At 43.3% G+C, this 21702-nt stretch overlaps 1 protein-coding gene across 1 annotated transcript; it reads left to right on the plus strand.

Moving 5' to 3' along the window:
• Positions 1-2000: 2000 nt before the first annotated feature.
• LOC104924852 (uncharacterized) lies at positions 2001-21601 on the plus strand. The gene is made up of 39 exons (XM_019262111.2): positions 2001-2211; positions 2819-2998; positions 3281-3541; positions 3628-3888; positions 4011-4271; positions 4359-4619; positions 4711-4971; positions 5128-5385; positions 5811-6077; positions 6175-6432; positions 6523-6786; positions 6896-7153; positions 8151-8405; positions 8516-8785; positions 8870-9127; positions 10274-10537; positions 10636-10896; positions 11016-11276; positions 11418-11672; positions 11782-12048; positions 12418-12678; positions 12798-13055; positions 13167-13433; positions 13515-13778; positions 13865-14128; positions 15040-15297; positions 15384-15644; positions 16021-16284; positions 16400-16660; positions 16948-17205; positions 17309-17572; positions 17655-17918; positions 18028-18297; positions 18532-18792; positions 18881-19141; positions 19247-19537; positions 20522-20758; positions 20840-20893; positions 21006-21601. Exons 1-39 carry the CDS (start codon positions 2001-2003, stop codon positions 21278-21280), a joined length of 9885 nt encoding a protein of 3294 aa, XP_019117656.2. The 3' UTR covers positions 21281-21601.
• Positions 21602-21702: the final 101 nt, after the last annotated feature.

Below are 21702 nucleotides of genomic sequence, written 5' to 3' on the forward strand. Positions count from 1 at the left end.
CAAGATGTTTTGGCAACAGGTGAGTGTATTTTTTTTTTACTAATTTCAATTCTTTTTTCTTTTTTTTCCTTTTTCTCTGACATGGCATGATTTTTTAAAGTATTATATATATATATATATATAAATATATATATTTATATATTATATATATACTATATTATATATATATTAATACTTTATTATATATATATAATATATATATATATACTTAAAAAAATGAACAGAAAATGAGAAAATGAATATAAAAAAGATGAGGCACAAATACATTTCCATTTTAGCCTGGCATTTTACATTGGCCAAAAAGGTGACATTTAATAGTAAGTTTACATTGAACTCATGATACTGCAGGGTTAAATGATACACTATTGTTTTTAACCTTGTGTAGAACTGGTGTAGTACTTTAATCTGAGAGGGTTTTATACAGTTGTTTTTTTTTTCTTTATTGTTAGTCATTATGTTTGATTTCATCACACTTTGTTCTGAATAGCTGTCACTCTTTTCTTAAGTGTACAGAAACCTCTATCTTTTGTCTACTCTATCTTCTCTTTCCAGGATGTAATATTGTGTCAGTGACATCTACTACAGCATCAACATTGGATGTGGAATGGAGCAGCACCACTGGTGCCACATCTTATAAACTGGAACTGAAAGCTGTGAATTATACAGTTGCCCCAGTGGTGTTGATGCCCGCACCACCTGAAACACAGAGGCTGGTTCATGGGTTAAGACCGGGAAGTAACTATCAAGTCACACTGACGGCCTTTCAATTTATGTCTATATTATGCACGGCTGTTGAAACAGCCCTTACAGGTAAGGACTCAGCTATAAAAAGCAACCAGGTAAATACAACAGGTGAATCCCTCTGTTGAATAATGTTGACTTCTTGATCTTACATTCCCACAGTACCTGCCACATCTCAGATCACCTTTTCCAAAGCTATTTCAAGTACTTCACTAAGGTTTGAGTGGTCCAGTGTGACAGGGGCAGAGATCTACACCTTGTTTGTGGAGACGATTGAAAGTCCCGTAGTAAGATACACTAATACCTTCACAACCCTGGGTGGACAAGTGGACAACCTGACTCCCTCTACAATTTACAACTGTTACATTAAATCTTCTAACAGTGCCGGAACAGGCACCAAAAGTATTACAAAGACAATCAGAACGTGTAAGTACACATACTGTGAGATGCTGATTTTTATTCCAGAGGCATCATTCATGTAATGCAGAATTTGAAGCTAAATACTTAGAAAACAATTTAACAACAAGTTATGTGTGAGCCAATCCTTTACACCTAAGGATATATGAAACCAATGCAATAGATTAACACCTGTATTTTCTCTTGGAAGTGATGCAGCCACCAACTGGTGTGTCTATTACAAAGACGGGAAGGAGCACAGCCCGAGTGACGTGGAACACAGTAAGCAGAGTCCTGCTTTATCAAGTGGCTGTGCATGACACCGACCTCAGCAACCCCCCGGTGTTCAGAAACACTTCAGCCACAGTCATGGACATCAGTGGTCTGGAGCCCTGTTCAACCTATATAGTGGGTGTATCATCATTTAACAGCTTCTTAGTTCCTGGGGAGGCTGCTAATGTTTCACACAATACTTCTAGTAAGTATTTCAGAAACATTATTATTTTCTCTCTCATTTTAACCCTTGTTAAGTTTTGTTGGCAATACTAATCAATGCAATATTAACAAATATGTAGAATCTATTAAAGTGATTATTCTTCCTATTTCTCACAATCTGTGCTTTGTAATTACACCAAATATTTTACTGTATGAACAAATATAATCATTCACAGACAAAGAAATGTACAGTATAACTTACATAGTGACGTTTATGGTCAAGTCCCCTTCAGAGGACCAAACAGAATGATAGAAGATAAAGAAATAGTCTGATTATCAATATCATCTGTTTACAACTTTCAAACACTTTTCCTTCAGACATCAACCCGGTGACAAAAATCACTGTGGACTATAGCTGCTCCAGCGGCATGGTGACAGTAAATTGGGATTTGGTGTTCGGGGCGAATTTGTACAGGGCCACAGCTATCGATGGCACCGGCGCCTCCCTTAACTGTACCTCGTCCTCCACCAGCTGCCAGATCACAATGCTCCTTTGTGGTGAGAAATACCATGTCCATGTCACGGCCATCTCTGATGACTGTGAGAGCATCTCCAACTCAACCTCCATGTTCGAGACAGGTGAGTGCAGACCTGCTGATGTGGATATAACTTGACTCATATTTGTGATCATTCCGTCATAATGCACTATGTCTCCAACTTTCCCTGTGACTCATCATCTGTCTGTATATGTTTTCCACATGTGTCCATGCTTTCTCCTTTTACCTCTAAATGTCACACACACTCACTTCTAGACATGCTTAAGCTCTTTATCACAAACCTTACCCATAAGTCTGTCCTGTGGGAAGCGGTAAAGGTTCCTCCCATGGTGTCCTATACTCTTTTCTTTTCTTATGCTAAACAGTAAAACCTTTCATTAGATCTTTACATTCTATTGAAGTCAAGGACCCACGCAACACACCCACCTGTTTAGTCATTTGAAGCAGTGAATGAAACAAAGACGTAAATTACAAAAGCAGTCAAATCTCGTGTTTCTTCGACGAACTTACAGACAATAGAAGGTGACTAGCCTTTAAATCTGATGTAAATGACTACTCTTAAACCAAAATTCACCATTCAGTATGAACACTCCTCTCTCAGTGCATAGCTCTTCTTTCTTTCTTCATAATGAGCCAGTTTGTGCCCAATAACTGTGCTTTAATATCTAATTTCTGTCTCATTCCCCCAGTCCCCTGTGCCCCCGCTAATCCTACAGCCAGTCATGATTGCTCCAGCAACCACATCAAGTTTAGCTGGCAGCCCACCAACAACACCTTATCCTATATGGCAACCGCTGTGGATAACAATGGAAAAATAATTTACTACAGGGGAGTAGATGAATACTGTTACTTCACTAATGTGGGCTGCGGTCAGTACTACACGTTCACTGTGTATGCTATTAGCTCTGGATGTAACAGCGAATCCAGCCATCCTGAGTTTGTCCGGACTTGTAAGTAAAATACAATTTTTTTGTTTGTTTTTATTTGCTTACATAGGGGGCTAAGATAAAATCTTGTCATGAAGAACCAACAATGAACTGAAATGCTGCCAAAAGTAGTGTTATTATATTCCTGCATACACTGTGCTGTAGATGAAAGAGTTAAGTAAGTCTTTATTTTATTCTCTTCCTCTTCTCTCTCCTTTACTTCAGCTCCCTGTCATCCAACAAATATAAAGACATCGTCTGATTGTCTCGCTGACCAGCTGATCACAACCTGGGACTCTGCTGCTGGAGCTTTTTCCTACACTGTAGAAGTGCAGGGTAACACCGGAGACCCCTTAAACTGCACCACCTCCTCCACCAGCTGTGCTGTACATGGGGTGCCATGTGGTGAACATCTCAGTGTGTGGCTCATTGCCTCCAATGACAACTGCTCCACTGAGAAGGTGCTGGGACAAGCTGCTCAGACTGGTATGTACTGAGAGCGCTATGATATTTATTTCTGACGTGTTCAATGAAAGATTGGTCTTAAACGCAAACTTTCCCCCTCTCTCCAGTTCCCTGTACCCCCACCAATGCCTCAGTGGCAGTTGAATGTAGCCAAGATTCTGCAAGAGTAAACTGGACACAGAGCATCGGCTCTGTGTTCTACATCGCCATTGCTGAGTCTACAGATGGACATTCACGCAGCTGTTATTCATTTGGCACCAACTGCTTGATTGAAGGCCTAAGATGTGGACAGAATTACACAGCCAGCGTCATCGGCACAAATACAAGGTGCAACAGTAGCAACAGTGAGCAGGTCACGTTTATGACAGGTAGGTCAGAGGATTAGACAAAAGTATGAACTGGAAACTCTATTCATCTCCTTCTAGTTTATACCTGCCAAAGTCACTTCTTGTGTACATCTAATCGACTAAATCCCCTGCATCTTCAACAGGTCCTTGCCCTCCAACCAACATTCAATCGTTCAGAGACTGCGATGCCAACCAGGCTCTGATAGTCTGGCAGGACCATACGTCCACAGGCCACTACACAGCAGTCATAGAGGATCAGAGTGGGGATCGGCTCAACTGCACCAGCAACACAGTCAGCAACTGTAAAATCTACGATCTGCCCTGTGGAAAGAGATACAACGTCACTGTCAGCCACAGTGATGGAAACTGTCTGTCTACCTCAGCATCAGTCAGCATGGATTCAGGTAGTAAATTATGTAAAGGAGTTAACTGTTTCTGTCTGAAAGAATAATGAACAGTACAAATGACTAATGATTCCTGTTCTCTTTTAGTGCCATGCAAGCTTGAGAATGTGAATGCCAGGGTGGCCTGTGTTACTGGTGAGCTGACAGTCACCTGGGACATCTCAGCTCCTGCAGATAACTACTCCGCCATCATCACCAGGGGAATGGGTGAGCGTCTGTACTGTAACTCCACAGAGTCACCGTGTACCATGCCAGGCTTGTTGTGTGGGAGCTCCTACATGGTGACCGTCTTCTCCATCACGGGGACATGCTTTAGTCTGCCGAGCACAGCGATCACAGTGAGAACATGTAAGAAACACACACACTGACCATCATTAAGGATGTAGACACTTCTTTGAACACAGTCTCAAACCCCTCCTTCGTCTTTATTTGTCTTCAGTGTCATGTCCTCCCACAAACATCACAACCCAGCACACATGTGCTCCGGATCCGGTTCCCGTGTCGTGGGAGGCTAGTCAAAGTGCCCAGGACTACACTGCTGTCGCTGTGAGTAGCGGAGGACACAGGTCAGAGTGCACGACCAACGAAACTTCCTGCAGCCTCCCTGGACTCCAGTGTGGGGAGGTTTACAGCATTGGTGTTTCAGGAGCTGTTGACAACTGTATGGGCCCACAGAGTGACACCGTTTTGTTGAACACAGGTAACACATCACAAATATAATCATCAAAGTCTGTAATAGGTGACTTATTTAGGACAATTCTGGTGTAAAGACTAGAAGTGTTTTATTTCAATTGATTGAATAATCAATTCATAAAGACTTAATTAACAGTGGCTGCTGTTTTGTTTCCCTCTCCAGAGCCATGTTCTCCCGAAAATGTGTCCAGCCAGTTGGACTGTAGCGCTGGCATCGCTCAGGTGTCCTGGGCACCCATGGCCAATGCAATAATGTATGTTATGAAAGCCACCGTCAACGGACAGATCTTCACCTGCAACAACCCAAGCCCCAACTGCACACTGAATGACCTGATCTGTGGCCAGGAGTACAACATTGTTGTGACTGCCACTGATGGCACCTGTGTCAGCAGATTTAGTGCCCCCTACAGACAAGATGAAGGTACTAAAAAACATATTTGATCACTGAGAACTACCACACACCTCATACAGCAGGGTATGGTGGTGTAAGGAGCTTTTGTCACATTTCAATGTGTCTTAAGTGTATCTGCCACAGCATGAAAAATGCACATAGTAACTGCAACACAATGCATTAGCGGAATAGTCTGACATTTTTTTGGGATGTGCTTGTACAATATTCAACAAGATTCTGAGATTGCTCTCAGATTTATATGATAAAAATGAAGCTAGGAGACCCACCACAGATAAAGCTAATTAATTTACACATTACAATCAAACAGAATGATACTGTAGTAATATACAACACGTTACATCTCATAGGAAGTCACTGCAACCTGCCAAAAAATAAAAAATACAAAAATAAAAAAGCCTTTTGGACTAATTCCAATAATGTTCTGTCTCTATTAGTGCCATGTGCTCCATCGAATGTCACTACAAATCTGGTATGTGGCACCAATGACTTGACGGTCAGCTGGGATTCTTCTGCTGTGCCCCTTAACTACACTGCCATTGTCGTGCCGTCGGATGGATCTATTAGCCCAGTCACGTGCAACACTAACCTTACCAGCTGTAGTCTGAATGGACTTCAGTGTGGACAGACTTATAATGTCTCTGTCAAAGCTTCCTCTGGCAGCTGCTGTGGACCATACAGCCACACAAGGGCAGTTCAGACAGGTAATAAAGATGATGATGAGAGGATAAACATTGCCATGAACTATATATATATTTGTTTACTTTGTTTCATTTTACACTCTGTGATGTCTTCCACCAGCACCCTGCTCCCCTCAGAACCTAACAGCAGTGTCAGAGTGTGGCACAGACTCTCTCCTGGCCTCCTGGAGCGCCTCTCTTGGAGCTACCTCCTACACAGTGACAGTGACAGGGCCCAACGGTTTCTCTGAATCCTGCTCCTCATCAAACCTCAATTGTTCCATCTCCGGCCTGCAGTGTGCCAGTCAGTACAACATCGCTGTGACATCCCAGAACAGCGATTGTGCCAGCTCTCCCACTCAAACTGTTATGACGACAGGTTGTATTTGCATATTTTTGTGCATTATATCTAAGTCATAACTTTGAACACTGCTTGTGACACATATCTTCTCTCTACCTGCTCGTCCAGGACCATGTGACCCTGTCAACGTGACCAGCATCCTCCATTGTGGCTCAGACACGGCCACAGTGTCCTGGGAAGCTGCTGCCGGGGCTGTGTCCTACACTGTGCTTGCTCAGGAGGACGGCTCTCAGCATTATACTTCCTGTTGGAGCACTACAACTTCCTGTCAGCTGGATCAGCTGCAGTGCGGAGGAGTTTACAACCTGACTGTGATAGCTGAGGGAAGCAGCTGTAACAGCACTGGAAGCATCAGTGCAACCCTAATGACAGGTAGAAGACAAGAAAACTGGACAGACTTAGAAAGCGCAAAGAAAAGTGATCTTTTGAAGCACATTCACCTCAGACACTTCTGACCCTGCCTTTTATTTCTCCCTCTCAGCTCCTTGCTCTCCCTCTATCCAGACCAGCACCCTGATCTGTGGCACCAGTTCTGCCTCTGTGTCATGGCTGCCAATGGCCCATGCAACAGGTTATGTAGTTAATGCCACAGCAAACGGGCACAAAGTTTCGTGCAGCTCAGTGAATACTGCATGCACCCTAACAGATCTCCAATGTAGTGAAACCTACATGACCACAATTATTGCACAGGGAAGCAGGTGTGACAGTGCACCTAGCACCAGCACCAGCATTACCACATGTGAGTGTGTGCATGGGTGTGAGAGAACATTATAAGTAATGTATGAAAAAATCATTTCCATCTGGTAAACCCATGTCTATATTTGGTTTATTTTCTCTTCAGCCCCCTGTCCACCAGCTATTGTATCCAGGCAATATACATGTCAGAACAACACAGCAACATTCAGTTGGACTGACCCTGTGGAAAGCCTCCGTTTCCTGGCTCAGGTGACAGGACAAGGGTATCAAGAGAGCTGCCAGACTACAAATACCAATTGTGTGGTCCAAAATATTCCTTGTGGATTGGATTTAACTTTAACAGTACAGGCTGAGGGGGCGCAATGCAACAGCACCATGAGTGCCAGTGAATCTCTTGAAACAGGTATTCCATCCACTAATGTACTGCTCACAAACACAGACATATGTATGCTTATTTATTCCCAAGATTTAGATTAGAGGATTGTTCCTATCTTAGCATGAAACAGAATTGAAAAAGCATCCAGCATAAAACCTGATAAAAACACAACTCTACACATGACACAGCTTCACATTTAGCATACAGATATGAGTGTTAGATGAGTTATGTAACTCTTTGGAAGAAAGAAAATAAGGTTATTTCCCCAAATGTCAAACAATTGTTTCTTTTTTTTTCACTCTCCAGTCCCATGCGCCCCGGTGAATGTTAGTGTCTCTCTGGTCTGTGCCAGTCACTCAGCCCTGGTCTCATGGGTACAGAGCCCTAATGCTATAAGATACAACGTGACATCGAGGAGTGCCAGTGATGGACACTTACACGACTGTCAAACCAACACTACCAGCTGTCAGCTAACTGACATCCACTGTGGCGAAACCTATCACATCACGGTCACACCGTATTCTGAGACATGTGCAGGACACCCAAGTGCAGATTATGTCTTCAGAGCAGGTGAAAGAAAACTTTAAGTTAGATATCCATATTACCCTTCATTTCACCTCAGAGAGACAACATTAAACTTTTTTTTCCCTCCCCTTGTCTCCAGGTCTGTGTGCTCCCAGTAATGTCACTGTGTCTCCAGCATGCGAGGACAGCATTGTCTCGTGGTCTAATGTGACAGGGGCTGAGATGTTCGTGGCAACAGCAACTACAGATGGCCACAGTCATACTTGCAGCTCAAATGATTCCAACTCATGCAATTTCACTGACCTCCACTGTGGGGATACCTATGCTGTGACTGTTGTAACTGTGGACAGGGGATGCCAGAGTGAGCCGAGCTCAGCCGTGCCGCTGAAAACAGGTGAGAAGAAACTGTAGTGAAGTAGATTTGGGGTCTTTAAGTGGATTTAATCACAAGGAATGAAACACAGAGACTCACTTTTCTTTTCAATCTTTTCTTTTGTATACTAGCTTTATGTCCAGCTACTAACTTGACTGGCCAAGCCAACTGTGATGCCAACACACTGACCCTCACATGGGACCAGAGTCCAACGTCCGGGGTCACCTACAGTTTACAAACTGAGAGAACAGGCAGCGGAATCTCTCCTACAGACTATATCACCCCCAATACGTCACACACTCTGACCAACCTGCTGTGTGGACAGAGATATGCTTTCCGCATCGCAGTACAGGATGGAGCCTGCCGCAGCAGTTACAGCCCACCCATAGAAATAAGCACAGGTAGGATGTGTTTCTATGGTTACAGCTGCAGTTGAATAAAAATTCATAAAACATCCTAATCTAAAATCAGCTTTCCTCCTTCAGTCCCATGTCAGCCAACCAACTTCACTGCTCATGTGGACTGTGGGACCAACCAAGGAAATTTCTCCTGGTCTGAGACTAGTGAGGCAGGTTTCTACACTGTTGAGGTGACAGGAGAGCACGGCCACGTAGCATCCTGTTCCTCCAATGACACCTCCTGCGCTGTAAAACTTCACTGTGGACGGACATACTCTGCTACACTGGTGGCTTCCACAGAAAGCTGCAACAGCAGCAAACATGCCGACATTCATTTTGACTCCGGTAAGATACAAGGACAGACTTCTGCACAGTCACAGACAACACATCTTAAATATCTTTATTTGTTTTAAACCCTAAGTAGATAGAAACATATAAAAGCCTGAAAAAGTATGATACAAGGAAAAATATAAGGCAGAATAAAATAGAGGCATAAAGCATAGAGATAAATAAACAAATCACCAGACACTCTAATATTACCTTATACCACTTGATTGATAGAGACCACTTTGCAGTACAACTTGATAAAATATTAATTATTAATTAATGTAAAACACACCTTCGAGCATCAAACAAACATTTTTTGGAAACATTTTTAACATATGAGGTTTATGATTAAATGCCAAATGCAATCCAAGGATACAAGACAAGTTTAATACTTCAGTATTTTATCTTATTATGTTATACAATTCCTACCAACATTTTTATATATTTCTTTTTAATAAATGGACATTTAAAGATACAAATTTCAACCCTGGAGTGTTATTGGTGGATATAAGAAGACATTTTTTTCTTTTTTGGCTTTGGCAAAAAAGTTTCAGTTTAAGGCTGCAAATCAAAATCAAGAAATTACCATATACGGTCACTCGCCCACCTAGGGTAAAGAAAAAACAACCCAAAAATATGTGAAGCTTTTTTTTTTCCAAATTAACAATCAGACATATGTCTAATGGAACTTATGGACGTATTGGAGTGGGATACAGCAGAGACCATAGCAACACTACCTGTGATGTAGCCTGACATTTGCTGATTGGCTGGAGAAAGTCACATGGTACTTCATTGAGAGACCTGTGGTACCATTTTAAAGCCTGTGGCCTGAGGCCTGTAAACATTTTCCCACTCACGCTCATCAGAAATTATTTAACCAAAGAGACTTATGAGTTTTGAATATTGCAATACCTTTCGTACAGCAGAGCAGGACAAAGAACTTTTGAGGAGACACAACTAGAAATTTGCTGATATATAAAAAGACAATATAACTTTAAATGTGCATATTTGCTTGGTCACCAGTTTATTGATGGGTAAGATAAATCATCATACTCTCTTATAGATCAAGGTGCATAGGATGACAGTAAATATGTCTATTGTCGACTTTCTGTCTATATATACTGTAGATTATAGTCTTAGCTGTAATCAAACTCTCTTCCACAGCTCCCTGCCTCCTAGAGGATGTCTTTGCTGAGGTGCAGTGTAACACCAACGTGATGAATGTGACTTGGACGCAGACCACAGGCTCAGACGATTACACCGCCTGGGCCATCAGCACTGATGGACACAGAGCCTCCTGCAACACATCAACATCCAACTCTTGTTGCATTAATAATCTGCTGTGTGGCAAGGTCTACGAGGTGGCCGTCAACTCCTCCTCCATGCACTGCGAAGTCATTGCTGGCTCTGACTACAAGGTTCAATCTGGTCAGTGCAGCTCTTTCATGTGTATAACTTAAATGTAAAATCAAAAGGAAATTATATGATTGTAATGGAAAGTTTGCTCCTCTTTCAACCACCTCTAGCTCCTTGTAAACCAGAGAACATCTCCATTGACCAGAACTGTAGCAGCAATGCCATGACAGTAACGTGGAACCAGCGCAGCACAACGCAAAACTACACAGTTGAAGCCACGTCTGCTTCAGGTGTCAACTTCACCTGTGACTCCACTGAGAGCAGCTGCTGCTTCCTGGACCTGAGCTGTGGTCAACTCTACACTTTCACTGTGATGGGATACACTAATGTGTGCATGAGCGAGATGAGCACCCCTGTACAGAAGCTCACTGGTAAACTGAATAAGTTTACTATAACAACCATTTCTCAAATAGTTCAACATATTTGGAAATACATGTATTTCCTTATTTTTTACTGGTCACTTCTCAACTGTACCTTTCTCCTTTTCCAGCCCCATGTCCTCCCACCAGTGTGGTAGCGACAATAAACTGCACTACACATAATGCTCTGGTCAGCTGGAGTAGTGCAGCTGCAGCCACGGGTTATAGTGTCCAGGCAACCACCACCAATGGACACAACACCTCCTGCAGTGCGATGGGCACATCATGTGACCTCAACAATCTGGTCTGCGGACAGGAATACTCAGTCGTTGTGGAGGCAATGCATTCTGGCTGCCCCGGCCCTGCCAGTGCCCCCACCACTCTGGTTACAGGTGAGTATAACTCAAACCTCTGAGTGTTGATACTTTTTAACACAACCACAAATCTGAGGAAGTCACATTAACCCAAACACCAATCATCAAAGCATTTTGCTTGAACAAAACTAAAACTACAGTGTGTTTTGCCCCCTCCAGAGCCGTGTGCCCCCACAAACCTCACTGTCCACTACAATGTGAGCACTGCCCAGGTGATGTGGGGAGCTGCAAGCGGTGCCAGCTCATACTCCGTCCATGCTGTGACTGACCAGGGCCCGACAGTCACTTGTAACACCACCAACACCAACTGCTTCCTGAACGGCCTGCAGTGTAGTCACATCTACAATGTGACCGTGCTTGCACACAACCAGGCCTGCAACAGCGTGATCTCTGAAACCTATTGCCTCAACACAGGTTAGTAACCTGACTGGGAAAAGAAGTGTGTCAAAAATTTTTAGGTACACTGTATTGAAGTGGCTTTTTTCATTTTAAAATGTGTGCTGTTTTTTGTTACCTCATTCAGAACCATGCCCACCAACCAATGTTCAAGCCAGTATGGCATGTGAACAACTTACTGCAACAGTCTCCTGGCAGCCGAGCAACCTCGCTGTGGGTTACGTTGCCTACTTGGACAACCAGAATGGACTTGAAGCCTCCTGTGTTGGCACTGACACAGACACCTCCTGTGTTGTCTCAGGACTGACGTGTGGCACAGTGTACAACGTCTGGGTCAAGGCCTTGGGCGAGCAGTACAACAGCTCTGATAGCACAGTGATCACTCTCACATCAGGTAAAGACCTACTCAATATAGATTTACATACATCAACAAGCCTTATTGTGAGGGCAACAATCATGTTACAGCAATCAATCCAATAATTGCTGAGACATTTAACTCAAAACTACAAATATAAAATAAAATTTGGGATTACTAAAGTCATTATAGTTCATCCTCTGGGGTATATGGGTGTATGTACAACTTTTTCTGGCAAACCTGGACCAAAGTGTTGGGTCGGCTGAAAGACAGACCAACATTGCCTGCAGCCTTGCTGTTAGCGTGGCTAAGAAGAAACTTTTAGGTGTGGTGGCTGATAAACTGATTTAAAGTTTTTAAAAAATGAGCGCATGGATGTTCATGCTTGACCTCTTCTTAACCCCACAGGACCTTGCCAGGTGAGCAACATTGAGGCTGTTATGAACTGTGAGGCAGACTCTGCTACCATATCCTGGCAGTCCAGCGTTGGAGCCGTGTACTATGTTACTGAGCTTAGGGGTTTGTCAGGCAGCATGACTAGCTGCACCACTAACCACACTAACTGTGAGCTGAGGCCCATTCAGTGCGGCCAGGAATACAATGTCTCTGTGACGGCTGTCGGGGTAACTTGCAACAGCACTGCTCAAATGGCAGGACACCTCACTACAGGTACAGTATCTTCAGTATGTCCATTGTATTTGTGGGAGATCAACTATTTTACAGCAGTTGACAGCAAAAGTAGAGTCATATCACTGTTTAGATTTAAATTAACTACTTCCTCCCTCCAGAGCCCTGTGTCCCCACGGACCTCACTGTCAACTACAATGTGAGCACTGCCCAGGTGATGTGGGGGGCTGCAAGCGGTGCCAGCTCATACTCCGTCCATGCTGTGACTGACCAGGGCCCGACAGTCACTTGTAACACCATCAACACCAACTGCTTCCTGAACGGCCTGCAGTGTAGTCACATCTACAATGTGACCGTGATGGCACAAAATATGGCCTGCAACGACACTGTGACTTCCGAACCATATTGCCTCAACACAGGTTCGTCACCTAAATTCAAAAGTGTCAAATATTTGATGACACTCAGGTATGGATCTGTAGGTGTAGCATTATATTTCCCTAATGCTTTAAATGTGTTTTCCCTTCATTCAGAACCATGCCCACCAACCAATGTTCAAGCCAGTATGGCGTGTGAACAACTTACTGCAACAGTCTCCTGGCAGCAGAGCAACCTCGCTGTGGGTTACGTCGCCTACTTGGACAACCAGAATGGATGTGAAGCCTCCTGTGTTGGCACAGACACAGACACCTCCTGTGTTGTCTCAGGACTGAAGTGTGGCACAGTGTACAACGTCTGGGTCAAGGCGCTGGGGCAGCAGTATAACAGCTCTAACAGCACAGTGATCACTCTTATATCAGGTAAAGACATACTCAGTATATGCGTTATTTTCTGTCTGTTTCTTGATTTTATCATTAACATACTCATGCTCTTCTCCTCAGCTCCATGTGTTCCCACAGAGATAGAGGTCGATGTTAACTGTAACTTTGACGGGGATGCCGTCGTGTCCTGGAATTCTACTTATGGCACAGCAAACTTTTCCCTGACAGCGTCTGTCAGTGGTAATCTTCAGACTTTGTGTGCAACTCAGCAGAACAGCTGTAATGTGACAGGTTTAACTTGTGGGGAAACCTACAATCTCAGCCTCACTGCCAGCAACACACAGTGCAGCCTCACAGTGCCGATGCACACTAACCTCACCACACGTGAGTCAACCCTTTGCACTAAAGTGGAAACTGTTGGATTGTTTTTAATCAATGTTTAACACTCATCATCCACCCCCTCTTCTTAGGTCCATGTCCTCCACAGCATGTAGCTGTCAATCTGCAGTGTGGCTCCCGCACTGCAGTCCTGTCCTGGGAGGAGAGGTCTGATGTTGAACTGTACAAAGCCAGAGCAATCAATGTATTAGGAGGGGAGGTGCTGATTTGTAACACTACAGGTGCTACCTGTCAGTTTTCCAGTCTGGACTGTGGAGAAACGTACAACTTTACTGTAACAGCTTACAGTCAAGGATGCTGGAGCCAGGCCAGTAGCACCGTGTCCATCCAAACAGGTACTGGAGAAGCTAAAGATGTTTATTGACCTCATTCTGTGGTGAAGAATACTTCACTTAAATATTTTCATTTTATTATGCCAATTTACACCTCTACTTCACTGCTTTTACATTTATTTTATTTTGACACCTGAGTTACAAAGTAATATAGGCCTGAAATACAACCACACACAAATACATACAGATGTGCAGAGATAATGGTGTGATGGGGAGCCATGTAGCATTGCACTGGGAGCAGTTTGGTCCATGCTAGACTTGAGTTAGCCACCCTCCAGTTACCAGGATAAGTCCCTACAGACTGAGCTAATGCAATCCCCTGTACAAAACATATGATTATTTTATAAGACATGATGCAGTGCTATAGATTAAACAGTACAGGAAGTAGTTTAGCTCCTTCTCCATCAGGTGCAATATTTAAATGTTGAAATCAGTAATGGTAAATTATTCATAGATTACACATTATCATATAACTGAAAGGATCCCTTTTGTTTTTGATCTTTTTTGTTGATAATATTATTATAATAGTAAATTACACAAGTATGTTTTGTGTCACAAAGAGTATTTTTACATTGTAGTTTATAAGGCTGAAATTTATTATGATCATTTTCATTATTGACTATTCTGGAGATTAAGCGTTTGGGCTATAAAATGTCAGAAAAAAATGAGTTTCACTGTTTTACTACACACTACATCTTGTTTTGTCTGACCAACAGATGTCCAATCCCAGTAATTAGATTAAATAGTTGCAGATGAACTTTGTGTTCATCTACTAATCAATTAATTAATTAAAACTACTTTTAACTCTTGTAGTATTTCTACTTTTCCTTTTAAAGGATCTGTATCACTACTTTCCCCATTCAAGTAATAAAATTTGAATCATTTTTCTCTCTTTTGTCTTTTGCTCCTCTCAGAGCCTTGCCAGCCGGTTATTGTGTCTGTTCAGGCTCCCTGTCAAAGTGCAGATGTCCAGATCTCCTGGCAACAAGCAAGTGGTGTTGTGAATTACTTAGTAACAGCCAGAGGGAGCCTGGGATATGTGGAGATCTACAGTATAACCCAGACCCTTCTGTCAGCTGCTTTACCCTGCGGACAGGACTACAACGTCACTGTACAAGGACAAGGCAGCGAGTGTAACAGCATCCCCAGCAGTCCTGCCTTCTTCAACACTAGTATGATCTCACACCACGACACACATTAGTTTTAACTCTGTCTGTATATCCGACAGCATGTTCACCTCCATCGTCTCTCTCCCCAGCTCCATGTATCCCCCGTAATGTGACAACCTACCTACAGTGTGAGTTAAATGTGGGCTCCGTCAGCTGGGAGCCCAGCGATGGCGCTGAAACATACATTGCTGTGGCAACTGGGCTTGATAACCACACCCACCCTTGTCTCACCAACACCACCTCCTGCACCTGGAATGACCTGCACTGTGGAGAACAGTACACTGTTGTAGTGAAAGCAATTGATGGCACCTGCACCAGCCTGCCCAGCAACAGCACTGTCATCTACATGGGTAAGTTATGTACACTTTAAGACAGTAACACTTTATTTTATTGGTCTGTACCAGTAGTTTATTAGTAATTAATTTTCTTTCGAGGACATTCCTACAGTATACCATATAGTACCAAAATACAGAGCTCTTTCCATGAAATACAATGTTTTATTATTTTTTTATTTAGTTTATTTTTGGCCTTTTCAAGCTTTATTTTTGATAGAGACAGCTGAAGGGACAGGAAATGTGGGGAGAGAGATGGGAAATGACATGCGTAAAGAGCCCAAAATATTATGTTTTATAAGCATATACATTTACAGAATCATTGAAATCAGAGGGAGAACTGAAAACTATATCTCTGCTGGATAACATATCCATCATCTTTGTTTCTTTCCAGATCCTTGTGTGCCACAGAATTTATCTCCCACAGTGAACTGCAATACGGAAGTCGTTTCTCTGAGCTGGGATGCCTGTAACTGGACAAATTCGTACACAGTATCAGCCGCAGTAGGAGACGCAATCATAATCGCTGTGGTCACCACTAATGACACCACAGCTGATTTCTATAACTTCACCTGTGGAACAAACTACAGCCTTATAGTGGCACCTCTCAGCCAGCACTGTCATGGCATCTCCAGTGCACCAGCCTTTATTCAGACATGTGGGTTATACATATTATCTGACATTGTCACCTTAAAGGCAAACAAATTAAGAAATTACTCAAATATAATAGTAGAAATTAGCTCAGCTTGAACTTGTGTGGCTTTTTCTCTCAGGGCCGTGCCCACCTGTGGGAATCTTTACCAGGCTGGATTGTCTCTCTGCCAACGTCATGGTATCCTGGCAGGCCAGTGACGGATCAGACTACTACACAGCCACCCTGCAGAGTGACACTGGCTCCCCAGAAACCTGCTTGTCTGAGTCTAATTCATGCTCCATACCGAGCCTGCCCTGTGGACACAACTTCTCTGTGTCAGTCACAGCCTCCAACGAGCAATGTAACACTACCTCCAGGGAAACCACAAGTCTGCAGTCAGGTGAGGTTTTAAAAGGCTGGCCAAACATAAACATGCAATCCAATCACATGTGATAAAACACTTGTTTCTATACTATAAGTGGTATATTTTTCTCCTACATTAAGACCTTAAAGAAGTGGAAATCAAATTGAACCTAAAACATAATTTTAATATCTCTTGATGTCTAATTTCTTAAAATCAGCATTATTTAGATACATAACATAATCGTTATCATGAGGAAGTTTTCACCCATCACACTCTTCTAAAATTTTAACTAACCCTTCTTGTTGTCTGCTCCCTCTCTGCAGTGCCATGTGTTCCCACTAATGTCTTAGTAGTGGTCAACTGTGCCAACAACACCGCTGTTGTGTCGTGGTCTGCCAGTCGGGGTGCTGTGCAGTACTCAGTGAGAGCCCTCAGTAATCATGGCAACGACAGCTGCCAGACCTCTGACCTCAGCTGTTGCCTTGACAACCTCACATGTGGTACCAGCTACAGTGTTCAGGTAGCGGCTATGGATGATAACTGCTCTAGTATCTTCAGCCAGGCTGTGACATTCAACTCAGGTAAGAGAGGAAACACCCATGAACGCTCTAATACACAGTTACACCTTTTTAAATCTTGTGTCCTGCAAACATCTTCACCTCACCAGTGTCTCCTTATTCACAGCCGGCTGCTCGCCTCAAAACGTGAGTGCTGAGGTCAGCTGTTTGTCAAACGACATGACGATATCTTGGGACGCGGTCAGAGAAGCAGACTACTTTTTGGTTTCAGTAATTGCGGACGATGGAGGAATCAGCGAGACTTTGAACACCACAAACACTGCAGCCTCTATCAGCAATGTGACCTGCGGAAGAACATTCAGTGTTCAGGCAACCTCGGTCATAGGCAGCTGCAGCAGCCAGCACAGTCACACCGTCAGCGCCCTGTCAGGTATGACAGCTTCAAAAGCTGCCCATTCCTGCATAAATCCATCCACCCAGTTCATAACTTACCTTTTATTTTTACTTTCTAGCTCCCTGCCAGCCCCAGGGAATCAGCGGTAGGATCGACTGTGTGACCAATTCTGCCTGGATATCCTGGAATGCCTCTGCAGGAGCGGACTACTATATTGTGTCAGCTGTAGGTGGAGATAACCTTACAGCCAGCTGCACCACTTCCACAAACACTACCTGTGAGGTGGAAGACCTGGCATGTGGCGCACTTTATAATTTCACTGTTACTGCTTATAACAGGCAGTGTGCGAGTAAGCCTAGTGCCATCATCCAGTTACAGACAGGTGAGCGATTCTGACTTTGTGAAAGCAATATGCTGATGATGTCCCATTTTATGTCAAAATAATGCCAAATGCTGCAGTGTCAGTTAATAAGATCTGTCTCTTCCTCCAGCCCCTTGCTCCCTCGCCAGTATCACAGCGGTCCCTCAGTGCCACAATTCCTCCATCCTTGTCACGTGGGATCTGATGGACGGCGGCGAGTCAAACACTGTGTATAGAGTCACGGCAGAAGCCAGGGACCAAACCTACCTATCCTGCAACAGCACTGGCACTAGCTGCTACCTCTACGGAGCACAATGTGACTTCCGGTACAGCATCATTGTAGCTGCTTCATCAGACCAGTGCAGCAGTATGAGAAGTCCACCAGTCAGAATTAGCATGGGTAAATAGATTTATTTTTTTGTTTGCTTTCATTACATAATATATTGTCAGATACTAGCTTAGAACGACAGTGTTGAGTGGTTCCTGTTCCCTTTTTGGCTTGTGCACTAATTTGTTTAGATGAGAATTAATCAATCAATAGCCCGTTCATATCTGCATAAAACATCTCAATAAAATGACTCCCTACTTTAAATCCAAATCAACCAGTGCTTGCCTGTCCTCCATCTCTTCACAGAGCCTTGTCCTCCGACAAACTTGGTGGTCAACGTCTCCTGTGAGGACAACAGTGCGCTGGTGTCCTGGAGCCCCTCTCCTGTTGCTGAAACCTACCATGCTGTTGCTATGGCTGCTGACGGACACGTGCATACTTGCAATACTACCTCCAATAGCTGCAGGATCTTAGATCTCCACTGTGACGAGCAGTATGTAGTCTTTGTGACGGCCAGCCACGAGAACTGCACCAGCCAGGCCAGTCAGAATGTCACAATCAACACAGGTATTTGTCCTTATATACTAAAGATATGGAGAATATCAGTACATGACTGAGTTGTTTTCTGCAGGTTGATTATTTTCTTTCTGCTCAGGTCCCTGCAAGCCTGTTGGTCTCGCGGTTATGTATTACTGTAACAATCAGTCTGCTCGGCTGTCATGGACGTCAAGAGATAACACTGAAGACTACTATGGCTGTGCCCAGGCTGCAAATGGAGACATGTTGTACTGTCACAGCACAGATCCCACCTGTACTATCCAGGGTCTTGATTGTGGAACAGTTTACAATTTCTCTGTCCAGGCCTCAGATGGGACCTGCAACAGCTCCTTCAGTGACCCAGTGCAGAGTGGAGCAGGTATAGAAGCTGCATTATCTTTGTAAGGTTTGCACTTAAATAGAGTAATATGTTAAATCCACCTCTCTCTCTCTCTCTCTCTCTCTCTCTCTCTCTCTCCCTTAGTTCCCTGTCCTCCAGACACTTTGGAGGTGCAGCTGTTACCAGTACTTATGGAGATTCAGCTATTTCACTTCAGCTGGTCACAGATCACCTGTAACAACACAGAGTACATGCTGAAGTTAACAGGAAGTCTGCATGGAGACAGTTCGAGACAGTTCGACTTCTCTTCCTACTGGACAAGTGTGACATACTTTGAGATGCCTCTCCCCTGCGGTTCAAACTACAGTGCTACTGTGACGAGCAGGAACGCTGCTGGTACCAGCGACCCGTCTGTGCCTCTCATTGGAATAACAGGTAGACTGCACTTAACGCTCAAGCTACTATTCGGCCACAGTTTTTACATTTACATCAGTTCCAATGGAGTATGTGTAAATGTCTTTTGCATAGCATATTATCTAACGTATTTATTGTAAACAAAGTAAAGGTGTCAACAGAGAGGGTTAATAATGACTTAATTTCATCCATCATCAATGTTATTAACTACGCTGATATGATAGGAATGACTTTAATGATCCCACAGCAGAGAAATTCACCTGTTAAAACAGCTCGTATACACAAGGTGGATAAAAAAAATGACTCATATATAAGAAATATGTAGAAAAAGTCATGAAGTCATGCTGGTGTTAGAGTCTAGCAGCTGTTGGAATGAAGGACCTGTGGTAGTGCTCCTTCTTACATGGTGGGAGTATCAATCTATTGCTGAAGGAGCTGTCCAGAGTTTCATGCAGGCGGTAAGAGGAGTTGTCCATGATGGATGTCAGCTTTGCTAACATCCTCTCCCCCACTTCCTCTGTGGAGTCCAGGACAGAGTCCAGGACAGAGCTGGCATTCTTGACTAGTTTGTCTTTTTTTGTCCCAGCAGAGGACTGCATAAAATATAACAGATGCCACCACGGTGTCAGAAAGTTTTTAAGAGAGTCCTGAAAAGAACCTAAGCCTCCTCATGAAGTGGAGATAACTTTGACTTTTTTGTACAGGACATCTGTGTTGTCAGTTTATTTTTAAGGTGAAAAAAGGGGTGAAAATAAAACACTTTCCTTCAAGACATTTTACATCTCATTAAAGGACATTCATAGGTATAATTATTCATAGGTAGAATTAGAGTGCTTTGTTAAATTAAGCACATTGTTTCAGATTGTGAGTGATGTGGTCCTACAGGAATACAGTATTTTGTGTCATTTCACTGGATACGTTTTGAAATGTCACAAGAATTTCATTTTGTCATGAACATTTATCGTAAAAAGAAGAGTCAACCAACTCCCCTTTCTTCTCTCCCAGCTCCTTGTCCACCAACTGGAGTGGTATACGACGGTAACAGCTCCTTTGCCAGGATAACATGGAATGCGGCTGCGTTTGCCACAACATACAGGGTGTACGACAGCGGTGTTACTCCACAAGTCCTGCTGTGCAACACTACAGGGCTGACCTGCTCTCTGTCCAACATCTCTTACACTGAGCTGGTGATCACAGCCTGCAACGCAGTCGGAGAGAGTCTCCCACAAAATATCACGATAGGTAGGAAGATGCTCTAGGAAGAACAAGACATATTTGACTGTTTTTAAAACAAACAAACTGATCTAAACTTTTCCTCTTTAGTGACAACACAGGGACGCAGGAGGAGAGATGTTGGTGAACAAATGCCAGATAGTGGTAAGTTAGTTCATAGTATTTAATATTATTAAACCATTCATATTTTTCATTATTTGTTGTTGTCGGTGGTCAGGATCTAATTCCAAACTGTGATTTGTTTCGCCCCCCACAGCAGGAGGTCTCGTGGCTCCCATGCTGGAAGTCACACAAGGGATGGGAACAATGACTTTGGCTGAGTGGTCTCAGGTAGATGCTGCTTCCCATTACAGCCTGATCATCAAGCAGCAAGGCAGCTCAAGTACGCCTCAGGAGCTGATAGTGTACGGCGAGAGGATGATTTTCACCGATCTGAGCCCGAACACGATCTACTGTTTGACAGTGTCGGCCATGAACCTGGACACTAGTGGACCAGAGTCCGAGCCTGTGTGTGTCCAAACAGGACAATAGGAAAACACGTGTCTGCACACGACTCCCGATTCTAATGTGATGATCTTACTGTCTAAGCGGCAACGCTTATGACCTTAAGAAATATTTTTCCAGTTACCGATAACACTCAATAACTTTAGATGTGGAAGAACATGGGGATTATGGGTTATTAACATTTTATTTCTGCTACCTTTTCATGAGTTGCACAATTTGTTGCCTGTTAAAGTGTAATACAAGACGCATCAAATAACAACCTTTGCCATAAAGATGCTTAAGCTTTTCTATTCGACGCTTGAGGTAAATCTTTTATCTGCTGTTGGTAGAGGTTATATATTTTAATCCTGTGGCTCTATTACTCTTCCCTTTTATATTTTATTCACTTTTGTAATATATATATATATATTAGTTATTAAAATGGTAATATATTAGGGAGTGTTTCAGTG

Source organism: Larimichthys crocea, chromosome XII, assembly GCF_000972845.2.
Source record: "Larimichthys crocea isolate SSNF chromosome XII, L_crocea_2.0, whole genome shotgun sequence".
NCBI lineage: Eukaryota > Metazoa > Chordata > Actinopteri > Sciaenidae > Larimichthys > Larimichthys crocea.

Bases quoted from the DNA above. Each gene is read 5' to 3' on its own strand.
- LOC104924852 (XM_019262111.2), top strand. From the start codon at position 2,001: ATGGTGACAGTAAATTGGGATTTGGTGTTCGGGGCGAATTTGTACAGG. The intron at 10,538-10,635 runs GTCAGTGCAGCT...AACCACCTCTAG, and splicing joins TGACTACAAGGTTCAATCTG to CTCCTTGTAAACCAGAGAAC. The intron at 15,645-16,020 runs GTAAGTTATGTA...GTTTCTTTCCAG, and splicing joins CAGCACTGTCATCTACATGG to ATCCTTGTGTGCCACAGAAT.